Raw genomic sequence first — 11,852 nt, 5'->3', positions numbered from 1 at the left:
GTCACTCTTTCGGGCTATGCCCGGCCGGGCTCCGTGGCAAGCCCGGCCACCAGGCGCTCTCTTTCGGGCCCCCCTTCCAGGCCTGGCTCCAGACGGGGGCCCCGGGCTTCCTCCGGGCCAGGTCTCTTTACATCTTCTATGTACATTCACACACATTCTTAGTCTGGCCCCTCACCTGAGACCACTTTGCCTTGGGAGACCCTACCAGGAGCATATTGCTCCCGACAACACAGCTCTCAGGTTCATAGGAGCACCCAAACCTCTCCACCGCGGTAAGGTGATGGTTCCAGAGAGGGGGGGATCGGTGAGGTCAAAAACTGTCTCATGAGCTTCCTGTACAGTATAGCGCTTCTGCCTCCTCATTGACCTGCCTGTCTCTTTCTGACTAAAATGTGAAATGCCCCAACATCTCTGAAAAAAGACCTGTTTTTGTTTGAATTGCTTGATCCATCACCTTTGATGTTTTGGCACATCAAAGATGTGTGTGTGTGTGTGTGGGGTGTGTGTGTGTGTGCGCGCGCTTGTGTAGCAGTATGGTGTGAGAATATGCCCCATTACACCGCTTTGTGCTGCGAGGTCTTTTTGACCCCAGAGGACAACAGGTGTCATAATGACACCCATAATTCAATCAAATTATTTAAAATTTATTGTAATGATGAAGAACATAGTATTGAACAACGCCTGTTATTTTCAGACCATTTGATGTAAAAAAAAAAAAAAACATATTTTGACAGCAAAACATTTTTTGGGGGGTCAAAATGACTCCAGGACAACATGCTCAATTGTCAGTGGTGGGGTACCAGTTCTTCCCTCTCTTTCTTCTGTTCTGTGTTGTAATCTTCCTTTCTTGTCTTCCTCAGTTTCTATGCTTTGGCTTATACCAAATCTCCCTTTCTAATGTTCCTTATGGCTCTTTAGTAGTTTGTGTTTGATTATATTTATATTACACTGCAAAGTGTTCCTGAAAATAAAATGTAGCACTTTGCAGTATATTTGTGTATACCCAAGAAAGCATCTTGTGGCTCAACTCTGGATAGCATTACTATCAGGGCTATCCTTAAATACCGATATGAATCAAAACAAGTTTTGAAAATGTTAAAACATGGTCAGGACACAATTTCATTTTACTCAATACAGACCCTAATGCTCTACCAGCTGACTCTACCAATACTTTTCTTCCCTCACATCTTGATTAAAGACAAAACCAACATATAACAAGTGATGTAGTTTTTAAGTTTTTACTACTAACTTTTACTTTACCTAGGCTCTTGGTGAATAAGCCAACATCTTAACACGTTTATACCTGTACTGAATTAATTCGAGATTAGTTGAATAACATCCAATTCTGCTAAAACCTCAACTCCCATAATGCCTTGTCTGTGCCTAACGACGGTGACGTCAAAGGTATGCGACCACAATACGGTGCCGGGGTGGCTACGATGTAGTTGAACAACTTACATCTATAGTGTTGCAGTGATATGAAACACTCAAGTGAAGGCCCAGATACTATTAGCCCGTGTAAGTAGCCACTTTAAGTCACATCAAGCTAACCGCTGCTTCACAACGTGCTGTTTGCAGATAGCGTGTAGCATGTGAGCTAGTCATACTTTTGTTTATGTTTGGAGCAGCTCGCTTATAAACCAGTTATCTGTGTGAGTTGGCTCATAACAGTGAGTGTAACAGCAGCATTCATTTTAAAGTATTTCTTTGGCATGTTTGGGCCTGGTAATGGCGTTTACTTTTTGTTAATTTAACAAATGTTTCCATTTTCTGGTTCTTATGAGTTTGTATCGCCTAGAAATGATGGTTTCATTATCTGTTGTAGCTACAAGCTACATGTTTTGATTGTTAAACTGTGTTTGGGCTTGATATAATCCGGCTAGTTATTATTAATCTTAATTTCAGTGAGACATTACTGTGTAACTTGACTATAATGCAGTAGTGAAGAAATATTGGGCCAAGAAACAGCATAGATATTATAGAAACTCATCCAGCTCTGCCTGTCTCTGCCCCTGCTCAACAACTGTTTTCTTATCTATAGTGTCTATACATATGTATGATCTAAAAGTAAATGTTACACATGTGTATTTTGTGTGGTAAAATTATGAAATTGTCTCCTAGTTGTAACATACAATCATCACTTTCCTCTGCAGAGCTCATAGAACAATTCAAAACAGGAAGGGATGCAGTGGCTGTAGAACCTGCTTTGTACTGTGAGGCACCGAGCGTCCTGTCGTGAGCAGAACACAGGATGCCGTACCACTGCGTGGCCTATGGATGTGGGAAAACTGCTGAAGATGGTGTGACACTGTTTAAATTCCCCAAGGACCCTGAGGAGTTTCGCAAATGGGAGAAGCAGGTCCAGCGAACGCGCACCCAGTGGGTCGCCACGTCCAATTCTCACCTCTGCAGCGAGCATTTTGGCAAGGAGTACTTCGAGCCCAGACCGTCCACAGGGGGTCTGAAGTTGAGGCCGGGAGCTGCACCTACTGTCTTCGTCCGCCCGCACTGTTTCTCCTGCAGTGGAGTGGGTTGTAGTAAGTGCCTGCCTGCTATCCAACGGCGGGGCATTACAGCTGAACCAAGAGAGCGCGCAGTAAGTGTGAGTAGTTGTTATTGTGAGAAGGTCACTGCATAGAGAAAGCCAGAGTTTTTGTCACCGTGAGAGCTTCTAACAGTGTAATATCAGAGACACATTCATGCTTTCTGTTTACCATTCAGTTTTTTTCTCGTTACAGGCAGAATACAATGAAACGGTGCACGTTCAGTTTAAAGATACTGATAGAGGAGGTGACAGAGAACATCCTACGGGGGGAGCGGTGAAGCCGGGGGACAAAAACAAAGAGGAACGACCAGGTAAGGTTCAAACGAGGATACAAGAAAACTATGGTTGAAAGTCAAAATTTCACTTTTCTGTCTGTTGCTTTGAATGCCTTTTTAACATTGTTAAAAGAGTCAAACGGAGTAATAGAAACTTCTCCACGAAGCACTTGAACCAATAAAAAACACATCTGTATAAGCTCCATGGACTGTTAAAGTTAGCTGATGTTTTCTGTAAACTGTATTTATTTATCTTTACAGTGGTGTGTGAGATGTGCGGCACCAAAGGCACTACCAGCACCTTCTTTTCAAAGACCAAGCGTTTCTGCAGTATATCATGTTCACGTTCCTATTCTTCCAACTCCAAGAAGTCCTCCATACTGGCACGTCTGCAGGTAAGAACAAAACAAACAATACTGACTGGTGTATTTGTTTGCATTTTCTGTCTGCTGAACCTCCACCACTGCTTGTAGACCACTGACAGATACATTACCATCATTCTCTTGTGGAGAAGCAGTGACCAGGTTCTTTCTGTGACACCTCACAGCTCTTCATCCAGCTGTTTATTTCCCAACTCGTGTCCTCTTGAGACACAGACAAAGGCTGCCCCTTCTCTTCAAACTCAATGACTGTCCTCTTTACCACTTGCACTACTGACAGTTTTGTTCTTGTTCCTCTCAGAGGGTAGACCGTGGAGGCTCCTATAAAGCTTCTGCATCCGTCAAGTAGAAATTATTTGCTGCCATCTTGGAATACGTGAGACATTAGCAAGTCTACAGTATAAGAAAAGTTGTATTTTGGAACTATTTCTATACAAGAAAATAATCATATCATCATCATCATATTGAGATTTTTTGTGATACTGGAGACTTGAGATTTACATGCAATCAAAAATCAGCAGAGCATATTTTTCTGACTAGGTTTGGTCACAAAGATTAATGGAGTATGTTTAGTGATGAAGGAAGGCAAAACCATGTGAAATACATATCGTCAAGGGGATGTGAGCTGAGTGTTTCAGTACTGAAAAGCACCAGGATTGAGCCATTTCTGGGGTTTTTGTGATTATTGTTGCTTCAGTGGTCGAACAAGACGAACATTCAGCCAAAAAACCTGCGCTACTATTCTATTCTACCTGTTTCTGTGTGATTTGTTGAGGTTGAAACATTTTAGATGTACCCTATCAAGTTAGGTTTGTTTCCCCTTAAAGTAGCTCGAGGGTTGGAAAAGTCATTTTACCTCACATTTTCTGACAGGATCATTTATCATTTGTAGTGATTATTTTCATTTTTGAATAAGCCGTCGACTCTTTTCTCGATCAATTAATCTTAAACGTCAGAAAAATCACTATGTCCTAGCCAAGCCAGACGTGGTCGTTACAAGTTGCTTGTTTTATCCAACCAATAGTCCAACACCCAAAGATATTTAGTGGAAAATGTTCTGTGACTAGCTGGTTCAGCTGTAGTTGAAGCTACATGGTGTTTACACTGAGTGATATATTCAAATCCAGGACGCCATGTTTTTATGTCTGCACCTCCAGTACATATCACATTTATTCATTTCTTTATTTGTATTTCCGTCGTTTATAATTACGAACAAAAGGTGGCAGTGTTTCGCAGCAAGCCGTCCGTCGTCACTGCAGAAAAAGGGGGGAGGAAGAAGAAGACGACCGCGCTGGACTTGAAATCAGTGCACTGACCTGGGAGGTTGTCCGCGGGCGGGTCTGGCTCTCTCTCCCCGCTCTTCGGTTCACCGGAGACCTCCGTACGTTCACACAAATGGTTCACAGGTGCTGCGTTGACGCCTGCTCGAACACCAAACGCCCGCGCCTCGCCTTTCACCGGTTCCCCCTCGTCGACCCAGAGAGACTGAGGCAATGGCTGTTTGCTCTCAACATGGATGTAAACACTCCGCTCCACGTTATCAACAAGCTGTTCGTCTGCCAGAAGCACTTCCAGCCGGACGACTACTACCATACCCCGAACCAGCAGGCCCGCCGGGGCCGGCTCCTCAAGACCACCGCCGTCCCCACCCAGTTCAAACACATACACACCTCCGAGACAGGTGACCCCACCGCCTGCGTCATTCACCTGGATGAGCTGGTGAGTTGGTACAAAGAGTATGACTGCACTTTATTCCATTATAACTTGGAGACTGGACCACAAAGCAACCAACAGTGGACCTAAAAAAAGCTGAATTCCTTCGATATTAAACAGCAATTACTGTAAATAAAACAAAAAAAGCATTTTCTCTATTTGTCATGAAATGTAACATTTTTATTATAGAATATTGTTAAACAATGGGGAAAAAAAGATGCAATATTATTCTAGATTAAAATGGTCAGTGATATAAAATGAATTCAGGCCAGCTATTTTAAATTATTTATCGTTTACATCACTTTTAAGCCAAGTTGTAAAGATTAAGTGGTTGTAACTTCTCAAATATAATATAAGGACTGTTGGACAGAGGAAGGAAGCAATTTCAAAATACTGCCTTCTTTTGCTTCTTTTGCTACTGACATGTCCACTGATCGAACAATTAACTGATCAGTTGATTTATTCTCTAACTCTTTTACTGTTTGTAATTATGTGCAATGAAGCTGTCAACCAAGTTAAAAGGGATTACTGAATGCACTCCCGGTGTACAAGAAAAAGTAAACATTGCCCCATGCGGTTGAAATACCACGACCGTCGACGTCACCGGGTTGGTTTGCTCGGCGGAGTTGAGACAAACTTCAGAGACCCCGAAAGATGGAGACCGAGGAGCCACAGTTGAGAAGTACAAGACGCAAGGGGGGCCACTACTGTGCCGCTCCCGGTTGTAAAAACGAGTTTTACAGAGTTAAAGCCAAGAAGAAAACAATCCATTTTCATTTAATGCCGCTGAAACGGAGAGCGGTGCTGCTGCAGTGGATAGCGGCCCTGAAGAGAAAGAACCCACACATGGGCCCTAATGCCAGAGTCTGCAGTGAGCACTTCTTGGACGGAGACTACATAGAGGAGAAGGCCTTTGAGTCGGACAAGCTAGTGACTCGCCGGACCAACACACTAAAGCCCGAAGCTGTTCCGTCCGTTTTCAGTTTCACCGCTGGTAACCCGGTCTCCACCGCCCGTCCAACACGCTCTGACAGGGGGAGGACGCAGAAATGCTCCAGCCAGGCAGTGGAGACACAGGTAGGGGTATTGTGCAACCACCAGAAGACAGCAGGTAACTGTGGGTGCTTGTCCTTACCCAAACTTACGCTTCCTCGCGTCCTCCCTCCCCCCGTGACCCGGAAATCGCTCCCGCCATCACGGAGTGCACCTCGAGGAGTGGAAGTCCTATAAAGTGTCCGCACCATGCACATACTGGAGGGATATTTGTATGTTTGCATGGCTGACTTATCTAATCCTCACCAAAACCCAACCTTCATTCACAGTTTATTGTCACAGCGCTTTCTCTGTAGTATCCTGTGGATCCACAGATAATGTGATACATCTAACACTAGAATAATTCAATAAAGTGTTGTGGCATCACACAAAGCAGCAGTTTGTAACCCTAATACAATCTACATACACTCATTCTGCTATTCTGTGGTGTATTGTGCAATGTAAGATAAGATATTCCTTTAATAGTCCCACAATGGGGAAATTCCAATGTGTGCGGATAATGCAAGTAAATAAATAGCCTAAGTAATTATAACTAATACCACTGATCTGTACATAAACTGTAACTGGTGGTTTAAATAAAAAAACAGTAATAATTGTTGTAATAATTGACTGTTAAACAGTTTTACATATCTGAATGACTGGTTTTGAAACCTTTGGCTTTGGCTCCTCCGTCCTCGCATCTCTTCCTCGAGGAAGGAAGCGATTGAGGGGAATTTAGGAGACATATTAGCATAATTAAGTTCCCCACTGTCTCTAGAACGCAAATGTTATGTCATTGCCATGTGATCAGTGTGACCACTCCACTGAAGTGACTGCCTATACCATGGATGTATTAATAAGACCTATGCAGCTGCAGCAGTGAGATGCAGCTGAGATGTGCATAGTCTAAAATGAGGGTGTATCTGTTGCGTGAATCGTGAGTAAAAAACCTTGTCTGATATGCTTTGGGTCTAGACACAGGGTAAGACATCATGATTACCAAAATGAGGACAATGAGATGACTTTGCACAATCTTTCTTTATGTTTCTCTCTCCAGGGAAAGCCCCCGTCAAAAAAAGCCACCGTGTTGAACAAGGTGAACAAAGCTCCTCCAGCCCCCACAGGATTGGATGGTGAGGGCACTGAATACACACAGATACAAGAGGAAATCCACTTTACACACACACATTAGGACACAATCTCACTTCAGCTGTGTGATTTCTCTGTTCTTTCCATTACGTAGCAGCTTCTGCAGGCTTTGAGTGGGGAGCCTACCTGGAGAAGGAAACATCTCTGGCTGCATCAGTGTCCTGCTTCAGACACGTGAGTCCAACCTGTCAGGTGTATTTCACAGATACAGTAAATGTGTCTGTAGATTTGTCTCTAATATTGTTGTGTTGTGTTGTGTTGGGCAGTTACTCCAGCGTATTTAAATGTTATACTTGCACACACAGAGCCTTTTAAACAGCGTGAATAACGTCTACTGCTCCAGCTCACAAATGTAAGGTGACACGTTTGTCAGTAGCTACGACAACAGTTTATGATACTGTCTTAATGAAGAATTAATTAATTGAACATTGTGAAAAAGTGAAAATTAGGTAAATATTAGAAAGAGTAGAGAGTGTTGTTGAATATATGGACGTGGAGCACGTAAAACGCCTCACACAGGAAACATCTGACGTCCCACCTGCAGGTTCCCCTGTGTGCCCAGTGGGATGATATCATCGTAGGGATGAAGGTGGAGGTCCTGAACACAAATGCAGTGCTGCCCAGTAAAGTCTACTGGATTGCTACAGTCATCCAGGTTGCAGGTATGCACATCTGTATGTCCGTGTTTGTTTTAACAGGCCACGGATCATCAAATCATCAGTTTTATGATTATGAATGTGACCTGTTTTCACAAATTGTTTGTTTACAAGAGAACTCACCTTAAACATCACCTCTAAAAACTGAAGGGATGAAGCCGTCTAGCATCCCCTAAAGGCTGCAGTGATTACTACATTATATAAAAATGTTGGAAGGACAAACACTGCACTGATATTTGTTCTTATAGCCTTCCCAGTAGTAGTCCCAATGTTGGGCTAGAGAAAAGGCCATGAAGTCTGCCAAAACATTAGGATTCATCCTCTGGTAATAGACATTTTTTTGTGGCCCGCAGTTGTCAAGGCCTTTTGTTCTGTACATTTTGAATGGACATTGTCATTTGGTCTGTAAAACTTGAGAAAAAAATATTGTTCATCTCAATTACCCAGAGCCCTAGGTAACCTCTTCAAATGTCTTGTTTTGTCCGGTCAACAACCCCAAACCCAAAGACACTCATTTTATGAGTTTACTGAGTTACAAATGCTCAGCCTCCAGAATTTTCCTCAGCTTGGGCCTCTGAAACAGCACTTCATCTATGACACACTAAACCCCTCCATTTAAATCTCATAATGACAACAATAAAGAGACTACAATGGCAACAGTATTGATATTAGATATAAATAAATAGTCATTTTAATCAAAAGTACAGTTAATCCATAATCCGAAGAAATGGCTTCATATTTTAGACATTTTGCCAATGCAGTCGAATTGATAGTGACATTTGCCTTCCTGTCACCCCTTGTCTCCCAGGATACAAAGCCCTTTTGAGATACGAAGGCTTTGAGCACGACAGCAGCCACGATTTTTGGTGCAGCCTCGTTTCGGGAGAGCTGAACCCGATTGGTTGGTGCGCCATGACGAGCAAGCTGCTGGTACCACCACAAGGTGAGGATTCACACAACAAATACAAAACTGCAGGACCATGGTCACAGTCGTGTAAGCCACTAAAGCAATTGCAAAGGTTCTTGGGCTTCCTGATGCTATTAGGACAGTAAAGATGAGATCCTAAGAAACGTGGAGCTCAGTGGACTTTAAATGAAGCATTAGAATTGAATCAAGATTAATATAGCAGATACTGATAAATTTAAACATATATTGATCAGATACTTTAGCGACTGGATATGTTCTAATTTGACAAATTGTGTGTCCATAGATGTGAAGCAGAACATCCCGGATTGGAAAGAGTATCTGATGAAGAAGCTGGTGGGGGCCAACACACTACCTGTTGACTTCTACCTGAAGGTAAAAAAAATGGTGACTGAAAATGATTTGGCTCACAAATAGAGACCCATCTGTGTTACACACATAAAGAGTATAATGAAAGAAAATTAAATGAATGGTGTAATTTTACCGAATTAATTAATCTCTTTGCCTTTTGCCACATTTCCTTCTGTTCTCTTCGTAGATGGCAGAGAGCATGAGGACCTCTTTCAGAATAGGAATGCGTGTGGAGGTGGTGGACCCTAAACACGTGAGTCGGACCCGCGTGGCCATCATAGACTCAATGATTGGTGGGCGCCTGCGGCTGGTGTACGAAGACCAAAGCGACGCCCCCGAAAACTCTACCTCCGACTTCTGGTGCCACAGGTGGAGTCCCCTCCTGCACCCGATAGGCTGGTCCAGCAAAGTCGGCCATGCCATGAAATCACCTGGTAGGTCTGACCATTTGTTTTACTCATACATCTGCATTGCCATCCACCTTGACGGGTATCGTGTCGTGGCCGGTGGATTCAAAAATTCAGTTTCTTCCCTTGACTGAAAGCATTCGCACACATTCCATGCTTGTCTGGAACTAAAGCTTTTAACTTTTAGATAGATGGCAAAAAAATGTGAAATAAAAATGCTTATTTTTTCAATTCTAGTAAAAAGTGTGGAAGCTGCTGGCAGTGCGTTGAAGGGTAACACTGACAGTACGTTCCTGCTCTTTAAAAAGGTAAGGAAAATGAAAGAGCAAAAGACTCCCGCTGCTTTAGCACAACTCTTGACAACCACTGTGTGATCCGCAGCCCAGGTTTGTCTACATGGCGGGAGGTTTCTTTGAGGAAGGAATGAAGCTGGAAGCCATTGATCCTCTTAACCTTGGAAATATTTGTGTGGCTACTGTACACAAGGTAAGACAGCTACTTCCTGTTGTGTTGGTTTTGTGTGTTGTGTTTGTCTAACCTTCTTTGAATCTCATCTGACAGACTAGACTGCTCTGTTTGAACAATTATGTGTTTAGAATACATTGGCAGCAGTCAAAAAATCATTGAGTTGGACCTTCACTCTGCTGCCCTCCACTTCTCCCAGGTGCTGTTAGATGGCTACCTGATGGTGGGAATCGATGGAACCACATCAAACAACGGCTCTGACTGGTTTTGTTACCACGCCTCATCTCATGCCATCCTTCCTGTACACTTCTGTAAAACGAACAACATCCCTCTCACGGTTCCTCAAGGTAAATATAAACATGCCTATTCATTCAGCTTCAGCTCACACTTTCTGCTGGTACTGATTTGCTTTACCATGCTGTATCCTGCACTATACAATCAATTAAAATACCTGCTGATTTCTTTGTGTCTCGACAGGTTATGACTCTCAGACCTTTACTTGGGACAAGTACTTGAAGGAGACTGCATCGAAAGCTGCACCGGCTCGACTGTTTAACACTGTAAGACATGAAGTCCAAACCTAGTGCAGCATTTGAAATTGCTCTCTCTATTTAGCAACATATCAATGTGCTCACACCCACAGTTTGTTTTCCTTAGTCACAATTGCCATTTGCAACTTGCAGTCCTTCTGTTTGTGTTTTTGAAATTTCGTACTAAAAGACATCAAACAGCATATGAACCCACAGTTTGTCTCTCTTCAGGACTACCAGGGTCACAGCTTCTCTCCCAACATGAAGCTGGAGGCGGTGGACTTGATGGAGCCGCGCCTGGTATGTGTGGCCACCGTGAAGCGCTACGTGGGCCGCCTGCTGCTCATCCACTTTGACGGCTGGGACGATGAGTTCGACCAGTGGATCGACTACCAGTCCCCAGATATCTACCCCGTCGGCTGGTGCGACGTCGTGGGCTACCAGCTCCAGCCGCCTCCTGGACACGGTAAACACCTCATCAAATAGCAATACCCCCGAGTGTGTTGAAGAGTTCAATTCCACCAATAATCCAAATTACAGTTGAATCAGAATTACACACCTAAATCAGAATAAAGACGAAATGAGGCAGAAAACTGTCCCTGTAGTGTACCACTGTCACAGAGGAGCGACTAGCATCTCTAAAAGTGTTTCATTGTGTTTTTCAGTTGATTTAATCGAAACCCAGGCAGCACAGAGCAAGAAATACAAACCCTTTGCATATGGGAAAAAGAGTAAGTCTTGACTCAGAAATGCATATGGAGTCTTGCCTCAAACAGTTCTGCCATCACATTTAGCTTTTTCTTATGTCTGACAGTTACAGAAAGTTTCTTTCACCTTGTTTTTTTTTTTGTGTATAGAAAAGAGGGGTGCAAAGAAGAGGCTTTCTCAGGACCAAGCCAAAGACGATGCTGGTCAGCAGCCTGAGGTCACTGACAATGACAGTCCTCCAAGGCTAGAAGGCCCAAGTCTTCCTCCAAAAGTGCCTCTCATCCAGCCCAAGACTGAGCCAGAAGAGCAGGAGAGTAAGTGGGCAAACTAATACGAACATACTGTTGATGTTTTCTTATTTTTGTGAGTCAGTTTTGGTCGTTGCTGACTTAATTCTGTCTCTGTAGTCATTGCAGTGCAGGTGAAAGTGGAGGAGGTGGAGATGGAGACCCCCATTGATCATCCAGACAACCCTCAACCAGTCTCTTTTGGTATAATTAAACAGGAGAGAGCCGGGGAGCAGAGCAGCTTGGAAACAGTAGCACAGGAAAAGACGGGGAAGAGTAAAACTGCAGCAGGAAGACGTGATGAGAGGGTATCATTGGAAGAGAGCTCTACTGGTGAAAGTAACATGGAGCAGAGTGGAAACAGAAAAGGCAGTGATGTAGAGACGAGTCAAAAGTTGGACATAGAGAAGGGGAACCGAGGAGACGACA

The 11,852-nt window shown here is 43.5% G+C and overlaps 1 protein-coding gene across 2 annotated transcripts; it reads left to right on the top strand.

The window, feature by feature from the left end:
* Positions 1-1,386: 1,386 nt before the first annotated feature.
* l3mbtl2 (L3MBTL histone methyl-lysine binding protein 2) lies at positions 1,387-10,914 on the top strand. 2 transcript variants are annotated; one of them, XM_035659421.1, is made up of 15 exons: positions 1,387-1,518; positions 2,154-2,596; positions 2,739-2,856; positions 3,082-3,215; positions 7,003-7,078; positions 7,189-7,268; positions 7,639-7,756; positions 8,559-8,693; positions 8,962-9,050; positions 9,214-9,460; positions 9,671-9,741; positions 9,815-9,919; positions 10,098-10,245; positions 10,376-10,458; positions 10,660-10,914. In XM_035659421.1, exons 2-15 carry the CDS (start codon positions 2,252-2,254, stop codon positions 10,912-10,914), a joined length of 2,004 nt encoding a protein of 667 aa, XP_035515314.1. In that variant the 5' UTR covers positions 1,387-1,518; positions 2,154-2,251. The 2 variants fall into 2 exon arrangements, with proteins under 2 accessions (XP_035515314.1, XP_035515306.1); XM_035659413.1 differs by having other exon boundaries at positions 2,154-2,602.
* Positions 10,915-11,852: the final 938 nt, after the last annotated feature.

This window comes from Morone saxatilis, unplaced genomic scaffold (assembly GCF_004916995.1).
Source record: "Morone saxatilis isolate NCDOM2014 unplaced genomic scaffold, NCSU_SB_2.0 Contig1, whole genome shotgun sequence".
In the NCBI taxonomy this organism is placed as follows: domain Eukaryota; kingdom Metazoa; phylum Chordata; class Actinopteri; family Moronidae; genus Morone; species Morone saxatilis.
The sequence above is the reverse complement of the archived record's forward strand: the minus strand, read 5'-3'. Positions and strand labels throughout refer to the sequence as shown.